This window comes from Podarcis filfolensis (genome assembly GCF_964270895.1).
Source record: "Podarcis filfolensis genome assembly, chromosome: 2".
NCBI classification, from domain to species: Eukaryota; Metazoa; Chordata; class Lepidosauria; order Squamata; family Lacertidae; genus Podarcis; species Podarcis filfolensis.
Genome location: NC_139605.1, coordinates 44,429,017 through 44,450,229, shown reverse-complemented (window position 1 = coordinate 44,450,229; position 21,213 = coordinate 44,429,017). Strand labels below are relative to the sequence as shown.

Here is a 21,213-nt window from a genome sequence, read left to right as displayed (position 1 = left end):
CACAGACAGAAGACTCTACTTACCTAGTTGATTCCTGGAACCAATTACCATATCTCATGCAAGTATTGCCTATCATTTGGCCATGAATAATCTCGGTTGAATGAATGGATACCAGTCAACAAGCATATCCTGCTTTGAGTAAACAAAATTTGACATGTTCTGAAGAGTTTCAAGCTCCTCCCCTTTCAACAGGTGTGGCTATTGCTGGCTCTCCAGAGCAAGTACACCAATATTGGTTCTCTGTTCGATCATTGCTGAGCAAGGTACTTGAAGGAAATGTCATTCTGTCGGTAGCATGCAATCATCTTCATTAAAAATCCCAAGAGCAGCATGTGCCCACTTCAAGAATCATTGGTGTGCACAGAGCTAGCCCTATGATAAGGGAGAGTGAGCCAGCTGCCTCAGGCGGCAGATGATGAGGTGCGGCTAGTGGCCGGAGCTGTGAGTGCCATGTGGCCTGTGTTGTACCCCCTAGCCTGCTGCCCTCAAGTGCAGTGGAAAACACTGGCCTTTCACCAGTACTGGAGCAAAGTTCAACTGTCAGTCCAATTGGCTTCTGTATGTGCCTTGCGGGGGCACCATCTTGTCCTTCGCTTCAGGCCTCAAAATGTCTTGTGCCAGTCCTGGATGTACATCTAAAAGCAGGACGGAAGCCATTCTAAGTCTCATTAATTTCAATGGGAGTGTTATATACACACGTTTCAACCTCTCCCATTGAAATAAAAGGGGTACTGTTAAGAGGTCTACAAATACTTCAGCAAACAAAAGTTGTGCAATTCAAAAAGAAACCAGCCAGAAACTCTTCTTTCTCCTTTATTGATACTGCCAATATGACTACCTTTACACAGGTAGATTGCTTTCCTACACAACATGCACTCTTTTTGGATTAATTTGGAATTAATTTGTTTTTGTCTTCTACACCTCCTAAAATTATCAAATTAACACAAGAGCTGTACCTTAATCAGTTTCATGTCTTCCTTTTAAGCAATTATATTAGCTTCCTTTCCCCCCCAAGTCTGTGTAAAGGTTACTTGGCAAGAGTACATGCATATGACAATGAAACGAAGACCAATCCACCACTAAAAGATAATGCACGTAAAAACATAATACAGTACTTTGACATTTCAAATAAATACCCACATAGAGATGTAATTTTAAAATGTAATCATACCACTTATGAATCAATACTGTAACCAAAAAAAAAGATGAAAATATATGTCCCCACCTCTAGGAATAATAAAGTTTCTTCCAGCAAACAGAAATCTTTTCCCCACGTCATTTATTATTACAATTTCTACTCTTTTTTTCTTTTCTTTTCTTTTTAAAGGAAGGTGGTTTCTCCTCCCCTGAAAAGTACCAAATTTGATCATTCAAAGTTACCCTCAACAAATAGCACCAGTAGGTCCATCTTTGTTGATGCACATCTCAGTTTCTGTTTCCTGAAATCACCATGGATTAGATACAACATGCAAGAGAAAAAAATATTAAATGCATTGTTCTTCTTCTTCTTCTCCACATTTGCAAACAATACTATGGTTAACTGATCCACCACCATACAAAGCTACCAGAACACCAATATTCCCAAAACAACCTCTGTACTGCAACCACAAATGTGTTAATACATCTTGCTTCTTATTTTGTTCAATAAAGTTCGTTTGGTTCGCAAAGTATATTTTGGGGTGTTTCTTTTCTTCTTCTTCGTCTTTTAATAGTTGTCTGCTTGTTCTTTTCTTCTATGCCCCTGAATTTGCATGATGAAGTATCATTGACTAACAGAATTTTTTACAATTTGCGCATATATCATCTCTATAGTAGGTCTACCCATTAAAAAAAAAAAATGTGCGGCAGGGGAGTTTGCACTTATTGCTCCACATCGTGACTAGGTTCCAAAGCCGTGGTTCCTTTCTTTTCGAACAGACTAAGCTAGCCTAGGCTTCTCCCTTTAAAATTATGAAAGGCACTACTGGCAACAATTAAATCACAAAAAGGCGCTGAAATAGAACACCCTAGCACTGACAACTTTAGAATTTGTCTTTCTAAAATGTACCACAATTTGGCACAATAAAACAAAGTAGTAACAAAAACAATTCCAATTTGGAATTTAAGTGGTATAATAGTTGTATAAAATTCTGTTAACCAATCATACACCATTAAGATTTTCCTAAAACCCAGACATTCTGGAATTTATAGGTAACACTAATATTTCTTTTCAAGTGCCTATAACTGTTTTAACCAGAGCAAAGTCAAGTTTTCTTCTTGTTACATTGAACTATTCCTAAGAATAATAATACAATATGAAAAAACCCCAGAATTTGAATACCCTGGATTTCTCAATTAACATGGCAGTTAAAAATCAGTAATTTAAAACAGATAAAGCTTAACATTTTATAAGAAAGAAAGAAAGAAAGAAAGAAAAAAGCTGCTGGTGCACAGCACATATACAGTTTAGCAGAACTCCTGGGTTGTGTTGGAAGTTCTTTTCTAAACACAGCGTAGAGCAAAACAGCGTAGATCATATAACTCTGCCACATGCGGATGGGAAAACAGCAAGCACAAGTCCAAAATGGAGAGAGACTATGCGCATAAGTCACTGGATTTTCCCCACCCCCCTTTTCATATAAACTCTTCTACAAAAAAAGAATAAAAAGACGTTAAAGTAAATAGCAAAATATTAAAAGTGCACAGGTTTAAACAATCAGACCATTGTTGGTTGTTGTTGTTGTTTTACATGAATGCTCTATAATGACAGTTACAAAATAATAATAATAATAATACCCATGTGAACCTTTCTAATAGGCCATAATAAGCTACCATGGCAATTATCAGATGATGAAGTAGGTTTCTTCAGCATTTGTAAGTTTTCTTCCTGCAGCAGCACTTAAAAGGATAAAGCTTTGTTTGTTTGTATCCAGACATAATATGCCAAAAAGAAAAAAAGCGAGGGGGAAGAATACCCAACAATGCGTGTTGCATATTAAAAATTATGTGGTTTTTGCCTTTTTTAGGGGGGAAGGGAAAGAGAGGTTCATGGTCAATGGTTTCCATTCTTTGTGCAACAGGCTACCGCCACTTCTAACCACAACGACACAGGCTAAGGTACGAAGTTGCACAGTTGCAATAGGCTTCTCCGGGAGCTACTCTACAGCTGGAAAGTGGAAAGTGGGGGGAAAGAAAAAGAACACAAAAAACATTAGAAATGAAAAAAAAAGAAAAGAAAAAAGCCTGGTCATTATTCTTCAACTCAAGAACGGAAAACTTCAAATACACACAGGGGTGTGCTGCAAGAGCTCCATCGCACGTTAGTCAGCTGAGGGGAACCTGTTAGTCTTCTAAGGTAAAGCAGTCGATGCAGCTCACATGTGCTTTTCAAGCATCTGGAACAATGCTCTGACGCACACTGTTAGCAAAAGCTGTGCAGGAAGAAAAGTTCCTTACAAGTCCTGAATCAATATGCTACTCAAGTGGTAAGTAGGCAGCGGTGAGTACGCGAGGGAACTTATCAATGAAGCATAGCGCAGCCCCTCCGGAAACATGCAGCTCAGTCAGTGTATCATGCCAGCCAATGAACAGAACAGGAAGTCATCCAGGAGAAAAGTCCTGCTTTGTAGAGGTAGGTGATGGCTTAGTATGTTTTCCATGCTGTATCCCAACTCAACAAGAGCAAAAAAAGAGAGCATTTTTTAAAAACAAAAAACCGAGACACTGATTTAGCAGGAGTTAGTCTGAGGAAGCCTGTCCCAAACATCTTTTATCAAAGCTTACACACAAGAAGAAGAAAATCACCTGGGGATTATTCAGAGTTTCTCTTCCTAGCAAGTTTAAAACCAATCCGGGCACAGGAAACTGACAAATGTCAGAGTGCATCTGGGCTGCTTCGGAACGCAAGCTAGGCACAGCGACTCTGAATACTCCAGACGTAAAAGGGTGCAAAGCCTTTGTGGTCGTAAAACAGCCATAGAGATCACCATGGAAATTGTTAGTAAGCCAGCTGAAAACTGTAAATATGCTGTCTTGAGCAATATGAACAGACACTGATAGACACTGTCACCATCTCACAAACACTGAGACTTCCCTATTTCATTCCAGTGAACTTGAAAACTTGCCAATGCTATCAATTCCATAAAACTTCCTTTTCTCCCCCCCCCACCCCCACCTGAGTATTCTTGTGTTACAAGCACCACCAGAGAAAAGGATATATTTAGAAAGGTTATTATCAGCTCCCCATCAATGCGAAAGCAATAGCAACCACTGCTACTAATGGAGCAAAATAGTTCCGTATTCTAAATGCCTAGTTATGTCCAAGGCATTTTGTTTCAAAAGGGGTGGGTTCAAAAGGCCTTTTGGATTATTGTGCATCAAAGAGGAGAAAAGCAGGACTGAACATTTGCTAAAAGGTGTTCTGCTTCTAAAAATATCAAAGCCTGCTATTAAAGCTCAAAATCAGGAGAATAGGCTGTGTTTTCTGCAAATGTAGTAATAAAGTGAGGTCTATGAGGCTTGCTGTTCTGACACCAATTTTTCTTTTAATAATGTGTTTGCCGATTCTTCAGCAATACATTAAAACTGGATCGTTCAGAATTGTTTATACATCGGCAGATGTAATGTCAATTGTGTGATTTCTAGCTGCCGGATTCTCTGCTTAATTTTTTTTTCCTCCTTGCATTTTTTTTGCAATTTGTTTTTGTTCCTAATCTCTTGAGGGGTCCAAGCACCACTCTGCTTCCTTCTGCCAGGAAAACAGAAAACACTCCCCTTATTACATTACAGTAACACTTCTATATCTCCTAACTACTTTATAGGCAGAGCGGCAATACAGAGGAAGCAAGCTGCTAATCATCTAAAAAGAATAATGTAAGATGAGGCAGTAACAACACCAAGATTACTGTTATTCTTAGCATGGCTTTGGGAGGAGGGGAATATTACTAGGGTCAGCAGGCGCAGCTGTGCTGTCCTCCATTACTTCTTAGTAGTATTCTAAGCATACAAAGTTATTTGAAAAGAGTACAAAATGAACAGGGCTTTACATTAAAATAAAGTTTGAGGCTAGGCACTTTTGAATTGTTTTGTTTCTTTTTCTTTACAAAAATGTGCCTTGTTGTGCTCCTTAAATTTATCACAATTTAAAAAGCATCATTCCCCACTCCCAGTCTTGTATCATTACAATTTCTATAGGCACCAATTATGAAGTACACTTTTTTAAAAAAACAAATATTATCAAAACTTATTGAAATTAAGTGGCCAAAAAGGCCCCTTAAAAGTTCAATAATGGACAAATCATCTTTTTTATAGATGAATATGCATTTACTAACCTACTTCATAATTATGTAAAAACAAGAATAAACTGGTTATTTTTTTATTTCCTGTGCCTAGAATGTAGAGCCCTGTGAAATGTGTGCTTGCATTAAAAATGCAATTTTATTTCATCTTTTTTTTCTTTTTTGCTTGAACAAAAGACAGAGCTCTGTAATACTATCCTATTAAGCCTTAATACTGACAGTTAAGGAGAAATGCATTGCAACTTGACAATACTAGAACACACTCCTATTAATTCTGTACACGTATACGGTGCAGATATAGTAATAATGAGCATGACCTTACGTGCTTTAAAATCTCATTGATTGAAACAAAAGAGAGTTAAACACTTGTTTAACTTTCTCAATGAAAATCAAGGAGATTTAAAGTTAGACTAACTTTGGCTGGACGGTGCCCAATATGTAATGCACCTTCTTCCTGGCAAATTACACTGCCAGAAGCAACAACAACATGATACTACAGAAATCTTTGTAGTATATGGTATTGTCCCACAACATAACTGTTCTGAAACACTGAGATCCTAATTTTGCTTTCTTTTAGTGTAAAGTTGCGTTCCAGAATCTCCTCTCTCTCTCTCTTTTTTAATTGTGCAATTTTCAACAGGTTAACCCTCTGAAGCGAAGCAAGGAAGGAAACCCAGGAATTTCAGAAGGTATCCTTCCTCCTAGGTTGTCCTAGCTCTTAACAGCTTATAAGAAAGCTTTTTTTGGCTTTTGCTAAGTGGTAAGAATGAAAGCAACTACCTGCTATAGCAGATTTAATTTAGATTCGTTTCTGGTTCAAAACACAGATTTCTTTACACCCAACATTACACATCTAATTTTTAAGCACTGCATTTCACCACTTTGCAGGCGTATTAAACAAGGAGATGGCTCTTGCCAATGAAATTATCTCCATTGCTTGAAGAACTGCTTAGAATCCAGGGGAAAGGATCACATCTGCGCTAGACAAGCTACAGTTAGTAACGCCAGGCGTCGTACACCTGGCCTGCACCTTTAACACTTACCCATAAACAGCAAAACCAAAGTCGCTCCTTCTGGAAACAGCCAAGTGCTTTTCCATCATTAGCTTGTTAACAGCATCCCCCCTCCCCATGCTTGTGAATCAGTTACAGTTAAGACCACTATAATACAACCTGTATTACATGGTTTAACAACATACTAGTACAAAGCCACGCACCACCGCAACATTAATATAGTGGGGATTTATGCTGACATTCAAACAGCACAAACATCAGATGCATATTTATGGCCCCTCTCTCTCTCTTTCTCTCTTTTTGCCTTCTTAATCGCAATAGATCTTATACTTCTCGCTGCAAAACACCTGGTTATTAAGCACAGATCCTTCGGATCTGTCTCCGCATGACCGTATGTGACTTACACTGGGGTTACTACTCTTGGCTTTGGAAGCAGATTTTGTGCGCACCCTTTTGGACTGCTCATGGTCCAGCTCAAGATGCTCAAGGCGCTGGGTCAAAGCCAGCTTTTGCTGGATGGCCATACGGAGCAAGGAGTTCAGCGTCTTCTTTTCGTCTTCGGCCGCGGCAAGCTGGCGTTGCATTTCGTCCAGCTGGGTGACATACTCGTCACACCTGCAATGAGAAAGAGCTTTTAAAGCAGCACGGCTTTTTTGCTACCAGCATCCAAGAGTTGGTTCACGTATTAACTTTCAGACACATTCTTTGGACTCACAAAGGACAGCTACTCGTACAGATAGCAGGCACTTACATGTCAAGAGAGCATACTGATCTCAGCTGCAGCAGCTTCTAGGGACTCTGAAGGGGCAAAATAGATCTTTCAGCTTGGGAAGGTTGCTATAACTGAGATCCACGAGTTCCTGGCTTACATGTTTGACCGATTATGGAAGTATATGGCTTTCATGACTTACAGAAGTAATTGAGATTAATCAGTTCCAAGACTGCTGTGTCCCAAAGGCTATGAGATGCAAGGTTTTCATAGAGAGCACAAGATTTTGATGTTGACATGTACTTTTAGCAAGTGAACCCCCAAACACACACAGTAATTTGAGGAGTTACATATCCTTCAATCAATAGGTAATATTACCAAGTCGGCATCTGTTGACTCTGTATATGGTTAGGCACCTCATATAAATCTCCAGCATTGCTAATATAAAAGAATACAATCTTTCCCTTCTCTTCTGCTCTCTGCTTCACAAAGGCCTGAGTGTTGTTTTTTCTTAAGGCTGGAGACAGAACTGAATAAAGTATGTGATTTTACATTTTCAGCAATGGGGAATGATAGAATCAGAGTTGCAGAGCTGAAAGGGACCCTGAGGAACATCTAGTCCAACCCCCTGCGATGCAAGAATATGTAGCTGTCCCATATGGGGATCGAACCTGCAACCTTGTTGTTATCAGCACCATGCTCTAACCAACTGAGCTTTCCGGTTTTTGCTTCTTAGCTCCAGTAGTCCTGGGTGCATTCTGCAATCTGTCTTTCACCTAGCAAGACTCCTAATCCTGTTTCATTTTAAGATGGCTTTAACTGCAGACTTTGGGGGCAACAAGATCATGCCTAGATTCTTCTACACCCTGGCCCTGTTTTGCTTGACATAACATCTGAATAGTTCTGGAGAACATGGAAGTTTGCTCACACCTTTGTGACATTTTCATTGTTTCAAAAACAAAAAACTCCTTGGGGTTTTATTTATTTATTTCATGCTAGTAAACTAGGTTAAGTGCTGGCCATAATTTAATGCAATTCAGAAACTTCTTCATTCAGACAAAATATATATTATGAAGATCCAGATACTAAGGCAATTCCACTCTGAATGTTACTACACACCTTATAATTCCACTACTGAAATGTGTTTGTAATTTTATCAGTAACCTAAGCTGCAGTTCAAGGCTCATACTGGTGTCTGTTACACAGGAGCAGAAGAAGCTGCCTTATACTGAGTCAGACCTTTCGTCCATCTAGCTCAGTATTGTCTACACTGACTGGCAGCTGCTCTCCAGGACTTCAGGCAAGAGCCTCGCCCAGCCCTATCTGGAGATGCCAGGGATTGAAACTGGGACCTTCTGCTTACAAGACAAATGCTCAACCACTGAGCGCCCTTCCCCTCAGAGCCTAGGCATGCATTCAGAACTATTGCGATATTTTAAAACCACAGCTATACTGTAGCTCTGCATTGCTCATCCTCATATGTTAGTTCAGGACACCATAATTTCAATTTATTGCTTTTCCCTTGCTGGAAGGCATCCCTAATACGTTTTATGTAAGCATAAAGGCAGCTCTAACATAACAGCTAGGAAACAGCTTCAAAAAAGAGATACTGTGCCTTCTGGTCTGGATAAAGACCTTACAGATTGCTGTGCATGACTTCCAGTGCTATTTAAGTTAGGTATCCCATGTGCACACACACGACTGCCATTGTTGGACCTTCTTGCTTTCATATGGTAAAAAAGACACAAATTCAACTGCTGCGATTCTCTCTGTGTGTGTTGCAGGCTGAGCAAGTGTAACATTTTTGAAGGCCTTACTTTTGTGTAAATTCAGAAAAAATGTGTATTTAGCAGCATGATCTTATGCACGTAAACTTGGGTGTCATTGTGTTCAATGGGACTTACTCTCTAGTATAGATCTGCATCCTTAGTGTGCAATATAATTTCTCTCTCTCTCTCTTTCACACACACACACACACACACACACACACACACACACACACAGAATTCATTGGCCATGTTGAGATGTGATTCTTGCCATAATAAACCACAGAGTAGGCAGATTACCTTGTGCACAAGCTAAGTGCTTATGCATTCAGCTCAAGCCCTCCCTGCTTCACTCTTCCCTTCCTTGAGTGAGGAAAACAAACCATGGAGCAGTTGGCTTCATGTGGTATTCAAACCAGCTCTGACAGTTTGCTTCTACCAAACCAACCATGACTGGGAAGCTACTTTTTTGTGGGGAAAACAATCCATGAGTGCTGCTTTGGATATAAAGCTAAGCTACCAGCTCTGTGGTTTGTTACTCTGCTCAAGGAGTGAAGGAGCACAAGCTAATTCATCTGACTATGGTTCATGGTGCTACCACCAAACATGGCCACTGAGGAAGCTTGTATCGGTCCATTTCCCAGGGTACATTGGTACTGTAGCAAGTTCTATTTGTTCCCCCCCGTTACCAACTTCTGCTGACGTTTCAATGTATTTTACCTGGTAGCAAACATGGCCCTCAGAGAAGAGAAGGTAGCAGCATCTTCTTTTAAAGCCTTCAGCTCATTACGCAGCTTCATCATGGTCTCTGTAACCATGGCCTTTTCATTTTCATACTTGCTTTTCAAGTTGGCCAGAGCAACTTCTGCTGTCTTAAAAGTTTACCGAAAACAGCAAAAGAAAATAGTCACAGTTAATGGGATTATAGAGAATTAAGAAACGGAGAACATCCAAGAACATCAGAGTTCCACACCTGTTTGGAACCTTTACCAGGATCTGAACACAGAATCGCCAATGAGTACCCTAAGGTAGTAGTCTACCTTAGTGTATTGTGCACGTGTGAAGAGACTATTAAAAATATTATTTACATGGATGGATGCATATCAACATTTGTCTAATGAATCCCTTTTGTTGACAACATAAGCTGTGTAAAATTACAGGACCGCTTACCTGTTTGTTAGCCTTTAGGACAGTCCTCAGAGTTGCTATCTGCTCCCTCTTGGTGCTTAGCAGAGATTTCAGCTTCAGGATTTCCTCCATTAGAGCCTCTTTGTCTTTGTCTACTACCGGCCCGAGTTCCTGGGTGGTCACCCGCTGCCGAGACAGCTCTGTCGTTCTGTCAACCGCTTGTTGCAGATGCTTGATCTGGTCGCGGATTATGGCAATCAGGTTGTAAATGTTCATGGGCTCTTTCCGGGGATCAGATACTGGGGACGGGAGAGACGACACTGGCGAAGGACTGCTGTCCCCACTACCACTTTCTGATTTTCCTAAGTCTATGGACAGCAAGCCTTTAGAGAGCAGGATGGGCGATTTGCGGCCTTTGCCCTCTGGACTGGTACGGCCTCCTTTGCCCTCTTTGTAGTAATCCAGCATGACCCGGTTTGGAGTTTCATTGTTGCACATGCAGACATGATGGTACAAGTTGGCTAATTCCTCGCTGAAGGAGACCAGCTCATCCTGAGCTACGCTGAGGCTTCCCTGTGTTTCTCCAGCAACATCACTGACTTTCTTGAGTTCCTTCTCCAGTCTAACCACCTGCTCTCTATCTTGCCTGCTAGATTTTTCCAATGAAGTAATCTTTTCGGTCAGAGCTTGAGATTCGGTCTCATACCGGCTCTTCTCCTCTTCGTATTTGGATTCACACTCTTCATATTTGGCTTTTAGGCCTTTGAGCTCATCTTTTAAGTCACTAATCTCCGCCACAGCCACTTTGTACTTGCATTCCAGAATCTCTGGGCCATTGATGTCAACCTCATAATAATCTCCATCTTCGTGGCTATCTCGCTCCTTTTCGTTGTCAAGAGCTGACTGGCGCTCCTTGCTGACCTGGAGCTTTTTCATGGCACTGAGGTTCTCGGTGAGCCTGACCACCTTCTCATTCTGCTCAGACAGAGCCCCTCGGGTGTTCTCCAGCTGCTTTTGAAACTCTTGGAGTGTAGACAACAAATTCATTTTTTCTCTTTCCATCTACAATGAATAAAAAGCAATATTTACCCCTTCTGAAAGTGCATCTACTATAACATCTGCCATAAAGGATACATGGCTCATTCTTTGCGTATATAAAATTCCTGGGTTCAACTTCCAGCACCTCCAGTACTAGTTACAAACAGGCAGTTGTACAAGATGACCCTTAGGGTCCCTTCCAACTCTACAATTCTATTATCCTGTGTACACACAACCCCTTTACCCTTCCTTCATGGTGTGAGCAACCAAACCAGGAAGTCTTCAATTAGCAGCAGTACCATGGGTACCAGCTTCAGAACAAGCTATGATATTGAGCCTATTGTAATAATAATAATAATATCAATAACCACTTTGTTCATAAATGGCTTTTGATAAATACTTAATTTTCAGATATATAGGGCCAGATTCAACTAAATAGCTGCACCGTGGGAAGTTTCACTAGTACAACGGGGCTTCTCCCCTCTTCATTCCCCTGCACACCCCCCAATCAGGTCAGCATAACCTCCAGTCCAGTGCCTAGTAGAGGAGAAAGCATTCCATCAGGCGATAAGAAATGCTTGCGCTGACAGAACAATCAAATTCCAGCCACAGTTAGCAAGGATTTACCTGCATAAGCTGCTGTTTCAGCTTCTGGATTTCAGATATATTCAACTCACTCAAGAGATCAGACACAAGACTAGGCGCTGGAGGGAAGCTCTCGCTTTTCTTCGGCGTTGATGCCTTATTATTGCCATTGTTGATTTTACTCAGGCAGTTCTGCTCAAAGCCGTTCACAATCTCATCATTATTGGGCTCCGTGGTCTCATCGCTGAACTTCAGCCCATCCAGAGAGAAGTTCAAATGGCTCGTGTACATGGAATCATTGATGTTCATATAATGAGACAGCTCCTTCCGAAGGTTGTTCTTCTGCTCTCGTTCGGTCTTCAGGGTCTCCAAGGCCTCCTCAAGCTGGCGCTCAGATATCTCTTTTAACCTTATGGCATCTTCCAGCTGGCTGTTGAGGAACTCGGTAACTTCTTCAAGCCTCTTGATTTCATGTTTCAGCCCTTCAAATTCCACCTACGACACAGAAAGTATCACTAAAATGCCTAACATCAAAAACAGGGAGAGGCGAAGCAGTAAACGCTCACTGTTGCTTACTAGTAGGAAGAGGGGGACACGAGGAGGGGGGATCAGCACCACGCAGCAAATGCACCAGCAGAACCAATGTGGCCACCTTGCCTCTCTCCCTCTTGTTAGGCAGTGCAAATCCTGCTGTCGGAGGGTTAGGTAAGCACTGCTGCCCCCAAACTTCATCTGCTCTTAGTCACGGGGTTCAGAGGGCTGAAATCTGTGGCATCAGAGAAGAGCTACAAGCTTTCCACAAGCACAACTGAATCTGAATCTGAGCACCCCCCCCCCGCAAGAACAAGATATGGCCATTTCAATACCCACCTGGTTCTGCTTCAGGACTGACACTTGCTTCTGAAGGCAGATGTTCTCCTCCTCGAGCTCAGTGTAATCTTGCAGCAAACGGGCTTCTCGGAATTTGTACTCCTTTATGTCGTCTCGCAAGCGACCCCTCTGGAGTTCCACGTTCTGGTTTATCTGCAACAGGTAATAATAATAATACTTGACTACACTTTGCCTCTGCCACAAAAACTTACGGTCTCAAAGATTGTAATCAATCATCAGATGTTTCACAAAATAACCATGCGTCTTCCTCATTCCCCTGCCCAGAAAAGGAAGCACCATAAAGGGTATAAGCCCCTAAGGGGTAGAAATTGATTTTTTAAAAAGGAGCATCTTTTCAACAGGCCATATGCTTCAAGAGCTAATTTAAAAACTGTATGTCCGCATTTAGCAATTTCTTTAAAGTGGCCATTAAACATTCTAAAAGGCTGCTATAAAGAGGAGACAACATGACCTCGTAGAATCAGGATGGATGCTAACTAGTGCTTTTAAAAGCAAGCATGGCTTGTTCTTTACTTATTAAAGAGAACAAAATTGACCAGAGAAAATGTGGAGTCACTTTCTCTTGAGGTTTAAAATGTGGAGTAAAGGAGGATCTGTCAGATACAATTTAAATACAGAGAAGAAAGCCAATGGACCTGTGACGCTCCTATGAATCCATGATTTATGTAAATTGTTTGTTAAATGTTCTCACCAATTTGGGAAGGTGGAGGGTGGGGAGAAGAGGCAACAATGAAAGCTGCGGACCACAAGTCTTCAACTGGTGAGTTGCAACATACCAAAATTACAGTCCTAAAATAGTACCTCCATTCCCCTCTGCCCCCTGCATCATATTCTGTATGTGTGTGTGTGTTGACAGCCTTGGTAAGTAACATAGCACAATTGTTAAAATGATACTTGTAAGAAAGGAAGGGTTACAAAGAAATCATGTTTGTGGTAATAGCGTAATCTGACCTAAAGCCTTTTGTTGTTTAGGACAGAAGCCGAATAACGTGAGCAACAAATCCAATAAAGCTAACAATAGCTGTCACTCAGGCTGGGATTAAACCATGCAAGTCAGTCATACTGGTCCCACAGGAGAAGAAAATAGAGCAGCACAACCTGCACAGCTGGGGGCTGACCACATAGTCATATATTAAGGGTGGATCAGTTTGTTTCTGTTCCGTTATCAGTTTCACATGTGCTCGATCACAGGCCTGTTCCCTCCTCGCTCCGCGGATTTAAAAAAAATCACATTTAAACAGTACTCGGTTTTAATACATCTTATGCATGCTACCCCTAAAATGCACATTTTTAAATGGCATTTCCATGCATCTTCCCTGGGTATGTGCATTTTTGTTTGCAGGTTTTGAAACTACACTGCAAATTTCAGAGAAGTATGAGGTATGACTGATGGCTGCATTCTGATCGACATTTAAGTCCACGACTGGCAAATCAGGTCAGAGCACTTTCAAATGCAAAACAAATTTCTTCACTGCGCCTACAACAGATACAGTCAACGAAAAGAGCACAACCCATGTTTCGGAGCTATGTAACAACATACAGAGTCTCATTCAAGGCGTATCTGGAAAGAGATCTAAAATTTAAGGGAGAGAAAGACTGAAGATGAGAATTCCACACTTTAACCTCTATGGGGTAACCTCTTTAGTCCAAGAGACGCATTCCTACCCAGTGGGCTGGTCCAAAAGTGAAGGCTACACAGGTGACCATGGTTAGCTAAAAGCAGCCTCACTGGCCAAAAGCAAAGGGCTGAAGGGCTGAAATAAGGCTGCAGGTCAGACATTCCCCACTGCTGACCAAGGGCTATGATGTAGCTCTAGCACAGCTGTAGATGCTTTGTACATTGCCTGGCATCACTTTGCAGTTAAAAAGAGGAGGAGGAGGCGGCCAGGAAAAAGTGTTCACCCCATCCAGCTGGGTATGCAGAGTCCTGGGAGACAACAGAGCTCAATGGGGAAAGTTGAGCAGAGCAGCCAGCAAGAATGTAGAAGGCTGTGAAAAACCACAGTGCACACATCACTCCAAGCCAGAATGGCCAGAGACCAGCAAATCTGAAGTAAAATCAAGGAACGGCACTCAGCTCTAGTGGATCCCTGTCCCAAAATACTAGCACTTCTTTTTTTATTGTCCTTTTTTGTAATAAACTTTTGACAATCCATATGTTTACAAGGTTCTTATAATAAACTTTTTTTTTACAATCTATATCCATTCAAAAGAAATTACAGGTTTGCACCTAACGACCTAAACCCCTATACTCTTGGTTTGCCTAATAAAGGTATTGCCCTAATATCATTACCGAAACCTTTCTCACGAGAAAACCCAGCTACCTTTATGTTTTGCAATTTGATAATCTGTTTGCTTTTAAATTACGCATTAAAATTTGTTGTTCTCTAAGCAAATCGCATCATATTAACTTTACTTGTTTAAGTTAATAATTGTTTCTGTGCTTGCTTATCTTGGGAAAAGGCGCTCTCCTTTATTCCTGGTGTGAGTAAAAACTTTCCATGGAAGTGGAGTCTGGGAGACAGTGGCAGCGAAAGAGATGGGGTGGATTTCATTGCTGCTGGGTGGTTGAGAAGTTCCACGTATCCCTTCCACTGCTTATCAGTCATCTAGTGGGGTAACTCCTCTGTAAATTTCACGTAAAGCCCTTGGGACCGTGGGAAGAAGGCTTGCGGCAACGAGATTGTTTTTGTTCAAGAGGGCTTGGGGAAAGGGTTAAGAAATAGTGAAACCAGTCTCCATGTGGTGTGTCTAGTAATGGAAGAAGGAAGAACAGCTGGCTTGCATCTCAGAAAGGCCAGAGGCAGCTGAATGTCTCTGAGGAGGCCGCAGTTTGCGTTCCCTGCCCCCATTTCTGCTGCCTGTTACTGGTATGAGAACTAGTGACCCAGTAAGACTGTGCCAGCCTTCGGCTGTCTCAAAGGTGTTCAGTGAAGAGATTGGAAGAACCTGTTGCTACATTGATATTACTTATTAATTTAAGAATTAGAAATGACCGCCTCCCGTAAGAGCTTTTCTCAGCAAACATCAGAAATTAAAAATATAATGTTTTCCTACACAGCTGCTGTTTTATTTCCACACATTTTTACAGCTGTTTAATCACTCCCTCTCCTGCTTTTCTGCTCTCTGGTTTATTTAAAGTTTTCCATTACAACTAAGCCTAAAAGCTTAGTAAATGTTTTCAATCCAAACAGAGGTTCATACCTCTAAGAGTATATGTGATTTTAGATAACATTTCTGGAAGACTCAAAATAAAACTACACATCTCTTTTTCCTCCATGAATATATCAAACTGTAAATTTCCTGTTGCAATTGTTCCAGGAAAGACTATTTTGCATAGATGGATCACAATTTTAAAACATGCAGATATTTCTGGCGTGAGGAAGGGAATTAACATAAATGTTTTCGCCATCTTGAAAATGGTGCCCTGTGTAATTTACTGCATGCCAAGAAACTTTAAAGGGGCAAATTAAGTGAGCCAAGACCTTGTCGAAATTTCCAAGTACAAGGTACATTATTGGCAAAGTGTTTCTGCTTACCTAAGACACATGACACACTACGTAAAAGATGAATATAACATGTTAAGTAGGAAGAAGTGCTCTAAAACACACACACACATTTCAGGCAAGGGTTGTTGTAATTGTGCTGGTGAATTTCCATTCATTTACATCTGGTTGTGTTACTGGGTGAGGAATTGCATTCTCACTATACTCAACGTTTTGGTGACATAAATGAAACCAAGACTTATCACTCCAAGAAATATACCTTAAATTCATCATAGAAAGCTAACTGCACATTTCTTGCAATTCCCAGCTAGCAACTAAATCTCAGGCCTTGATAACAAGTTAAAGCACAAGGCAATTTATTCGGAACAGAGGGAGCTGCTCATGGACGTTACTTTTCAAAAACAGAGTCATTATAGATTGCTTTGGTAAGACAAATAAATGGATTCCAAACTGACATTTCCCAAGAGGACTGTCCAAGATAAGAAAAGCCAAATGATTTCAAACCAATAATTCAAAAAAATAAAATAAAAAATCTTTACTTATTTCACTGTGCTGTTTGGTCTTCATTTAGATTCTAAATTTAGAATATGGGCCATCTCTTGGGCAACGAATGTCACAAACTCTTGAGTGACCAGATCTGCCTGTCCCTTTTGGAGTCAGATGGAGCATAGCGTTCATCTTACAGCACCGGCTGGTTCATGGCAATGTTGCATGTTGCTACCAATCTTGCTTTCAGGCTTTCAGAGCCTACCAGCTGCCATGTCTCATTAATGTCCTGTGTGCAAAAAGTCCAGAAATTGATTTTATCTCATACAAGGGGGTGGGGGGAGTAGTTTGGAGCCGAGACCAACAAATATTTCACCACCACCACCACCCAGATAACGTTTCAAAGTCAAAACAGTGGAAAAGGTATTAAAGGATCTTTTGCAGCAGAGAGTGTTTGGCAGGAATTAATGCACCAAAGAGGGGAAGTGGGTAAGATTTGAAAACGTCTCCCAAACACTGCACTAAAACAATAACGAAATAAAGGGAAAGGGTCTCTTTGAGATAAGACACATCTTAACATGGTGTTACATTGGCAACTACTATTTGTGCATGTGACTGCTAGTTATACATTTTAGATTTATGAATGAACATTAAGAGGTGATTAGGAATTCGGGGCATCGTATCGCTCACCCCAGAAGTCAAACCTTCATCATCACTGCAAGTGAACATTTGCAAAAAACCTATGGCTTACCTTGAGCTAAGTGAAAGCAGTGGTGAGCCCCAAGCCCTGGCAGAGTCTCTTTCCTTGTCAGTGAAGCAAGGCGGGATCCTGACACTCTGCTTTTCATTCCTGCCAAGGGGAAGACCCTACAGCTGGGCCTGGGATCATCTGCTATCTACTTCCTGCACCCAAAATTAAGTTGCTAGGCCTTGGGGAAGGGAAGGCGATTGTGACTTGCAAGATCAAGGATTCCATTTCCAATTCTGCTTGCAACAATTCGCTGCTTAAATGCTTGTGACACTTCCAGGACGATGTGCTTCTTCCCTAACACAGGATCTCACAGAGTGGGGGCAACCTAACATATGGGGATGTAAAGTTACAAAAAAAATAGCAATCTTTGACAGAATATCTGGCTGTTCTAGTCCTTTTCTGCCTGCCTCAATCATGGGACAACCATGAGCCACACCTATTGGGATCTGAGTCAATGTTAAGCCATCAAGCAGCCATCTTGTCTTCAGTGACAAACAAAGCATACAGACAGTTGTGACATCAGTATGGCTCAATGAGCATGTCATGTTGTTACGGCAAGTTGAAATTGGTTCTCTTTTAGAAAGGGAACAAACTTCTAGCTGCCACCCAACCTAATTGGCAGTGGTTGCAGGAAGCGGAGGCCCTGCCAACACTGTTGGATACGGTGGCTGGATCTAGCATCTTCCTTTAGCTCTCTGCTCCTCTTCACTGCAAGACGAGATTGAACAGGAGAAGGAGCTGGAACAAAGGGCTTGGTGGACTGCCTAGGGCTGTGTCACACGCCTGCCTAACCCATATTGTGACAGATGTGTGCAGCAACACAATAAAGCAGGAGGAGTGAACCTGTGGTCCTCTAGAGATTCCTGGACTACAATTCCCATTATCCCTGTTGGCCATGCTGGCTAGGGCTGGTGGGAGCCAGTAACGTAGGGGGGCAGCAGGTCCCCCCACTTTTGCAAGAAGCAAAGAGCGGTGGACCATTGCCTGAAAAACCAAAAAATATAACAAAAGCAAGAATGTCACATGCAACAAGGCATGACAAAGGGAATTCCAAAGATGGTACATAACTGTTCTGTGGTGTAGAAAGGTGAGAACATAAAGGCAGAGGAAGGTTGGGACTGCAGTGTGGTGCTCCAATAGTTAACTAATTCTGCCCTCTCATGCCCTTGATTTTGCCCAGCTCAGGTGTCAGCTCACTAGAAGTTTCGTAGATAAGAGAAATGGATATTGTTCCACAGAACTAGATGATATAATCACCCAGTTCTCACACTAATGTGACATTTTGAATTCGGTTAAAGCAGCAGGGCTAACAGAACCTTTTCATTTTTGACATATCTGCAAAATAGGTATTTCGTTTGGCTGTTTTCTTTTTAAACTAAGCAAGAAAGAAATCTTTCATCAGCAAAGGCCTTGCACAAAAATATTGCTGAGGAATGGCATCTACTGGTCGTCCATTGACTGTGGTCTGGTCCTCTTTTCTAGAAACTATTTGGACAGGGGTCTAAAGTTTCAGATAAACCTTGCCAATTTAGTGGCCCATCTTTTTGACAATGAGCAGTCGGGGGTGGGCATCATATGTGTAGCCTAAAGTAGTCATAAAATGATAATAACTGAGTCCAGAACTATAACCCAGAGGTAGGAGGGGGAGGCTTTCCTTGACATTTATTCATACTATTTTCATAAGACAACATCCCAGAATCTTTTACAGTGGTACCTCTGGTTATGAACTTACCGTATTTTTCGCCCTATAGGGCGCACTTTTCCCCCTCCAAAAATGAAGGGGAAATGTGTGTGCGTCCTATGGGGTGAAAGCAGGCTTTCGCTGAAGCCTGGAGAGTGAGAGGGGTCGGTGCGCACCGACCCCTCTCGCTCACCAGGCTTCAGGAGAGCCCCAGCACCAGCCCCACAAGCTCAGGGGACAGCGGGGAGGCGCAGCGCGCCATCCCGCTGTCTCCCGACATGGTTTAGAGGCTGCCGGAGGGGAGAAGCGTGCTTCTCCCTGCCGCCAGCCCCGCAAGCTCGGGGGACAGCAGGGAGGCGCAGCACGCCATCCCGCTGTCTCCCGACCTGGTTTGGAGGCTGGCAGCAGGCTTCCCCCTCCCCCAGCCCCGCAAGCTGCCAGAGCGATGCCGAAGCTGCGGGCAGCTTCTGCATCGCTCTGGGACCCGTTCTGGGGGCTGGGGGAAGCTTGGGCTTCCCCCGACCCCAGCCCCGCAAGCTCCCAGAGCTGCCTGTTCCGGGGGCTGGGGTCGGCAGAAGCTCGGGCTTCCTCTGCCCCAGCCCCGAGCCTGGGGGGGGGGAGATAATTTTTTCCCTTTATTTCCCCCCCCCCAATCTAGGTGCGTCTTATGGGCTGGTGCATCCTATAGGGTGAAAAATACGGTAATTCCTTCTGGAGGTCCGTTCTTAACCTGAAACTGTTCTTAACCTAAGGTACCACTTTAGCTAATGGGGCCTCCCGCTGCCACCGCCATGCGATTTCTGTTCTCATCCTGAGGTAAAGTTCTTAACCCGAGGTACTACTTCCGGGTTAGCAGAGTCTGTAACCTGAAGTGTTTGTAACCTGAAGCGTCTGTAACCCGAGGTACCACTGTATTCCTTCAGAGGCAGTTCTTTGTGGGAAGCCTATGCTGATTAATGGGGAGAGAAAGGAAATCCCTTGAAAAAATATACCCCGAGACTGTTTAATGTCTGTCCAAATTACCATCTCTCCCCATTTGTTTCTCCAAATTGTACAGCAGCTGAAAGGCATCATTTGTTGGGAAATTGAACAGGTTTCTGCATAACAAATGTTACATTTTTATTTAATGGAAGCAAGGATATTTGCCTCCCCTCCCCACCCCCCCAGGAAAATAATGCTATGAAGAAATGGCAGGACAAATAACGGTAGTAATATGCCAGCTTTCCAAATATACTTTTAATTTTAGGTTTACTGTCTGCATAGGAATATATTCAGATTTGACTGATGGATGCATTGATCATTTGTGGCGAGGATTAGTCAAGCTTATGCCTGATCCTTGGATCCCATATCCAGAATGAAGAGGGGAAGAATGCCTCCAAATTTAGGAGTCTCAGCTGTGGCTGCAACTGTGGTGAGCAATCTAAAGGATGTCAACACCACTAATATGAATTAAAACTGGCGGGGTCTATCATGTTTGTGAGACTACTTCTGGGTCATTTGGAAAAACAAAAACAAAGGAGAGCCAATAGAAAACTGAATATAGTTACAGCACTGAAGAAGAGATGCAGTTAGTTATTCTAGTCCAGCCTTCTTCATCTGGTGCCCTCCAGGTAGTTAGGACTGCAACTCTCGCCAGCATTTGCAAGCTGTCAGAACTTTTAGTGTGCTAGTGGCACCTGTACTTTGGAACTCCCCACGTAGTGCATTGTGCACACTTGTCATGCCTATCTGTGACATTATTCTCAGTCTGAAGCGTGGGCATGACTGGGCCTCACACACGCCCCTTCTTTTTTAACTGAAGGAAGTGAGAAGGGTCGTCACAGGCACTGCAATGCGATATCTGAAGAAAGGCCTCTAAAACACTGTGATTTAACAGTTCCAATTAACTTGTGTGCAAATAAAGAACACACCTTGAGCCAAGGTACTCATGCATAGACAGGCTAAGTTTCTAGCAAGATCCTGAATTCTGAAGAGAAAAAAAGTCACCAATATCTCTTTGTTTAAAAAGTAGAATAAAATCCTATTTCTTCAAGCATGCCCATCTTACAGAATCTTTTTGTGAAAAGCAGGGCAGGAAAAGGATGTTTGGGATTCATAAACCCAGCTGTGCAAATAAATATTTAAATATCTGCTACATTTATGAAGTTGTTTGAGGCAAAACCTTTGTAAAACTGCTGAGTATCTGTTTTTTTAATTGATTTTTTTTATGCACAGTTGCATTTTGGAAAGCAGACTTTTATAAAATAATAGTAGAATATTCTGTTGTGCCCCAGTCTTGGTAGTAAATCATGAAGTGCTTTAGAGAACAAAAAAGGAGGATGGAAAGGGTAAAGTTAGAAGGAGAATGTGTAAATAAAACTACTAAAACTGTGATGTACTTAGT

At 42.0% G+C, this 21,213-nt stretch overlaps 1 protein-coding gene across 3 annotated transcripts in view; it reads right to left on the bottom strand.

Annotated features, from left to right (window-relative positions):
- Positions 1-800: 800 nt before the first annotated feature.
- The window catches only part of BICD2 (BICD cargo adaptor 2), an 85,039-nt gene continuing 64,626 nt past the window's right edge, over positions 801-21,213 (bottom strand). Inside the window, exons 3-8 of one of the 3 annotated variants that reach the window (XM_083603021.1) lie at positions 12,386-12,538; positions 11,558-12,010; positions 9,935-10,954; positions 9,485-9,636; positions 6,694-6,904; positions 801-3,145 (exon numbers count right to left, since the gene is read on the bottom strand). In XM_083603021.1, coding sequence (XP_083459147.1) covers positions 3,140-3,145; positions 6,694-6,904; positions 9,485-9,636; positions 9,935-10,954; positions 11,558-12,010; positions 12,386-12,538 — 1,995 coding nt within the window. In that variant the 3' untranslated portion in view covers positions 801-3,139. Of the gene's footprint in view, positions 6,905-9,484; positions 9,637-9,934; positions 10,955-11,557; positions 12,011-12,385; positions 12,539-21,213 lie in introns of all 3 variants that reach the window. The other 2 variants (XM_083603022.1, XM_083603020.1) reach the window with 2 other exon arrangements.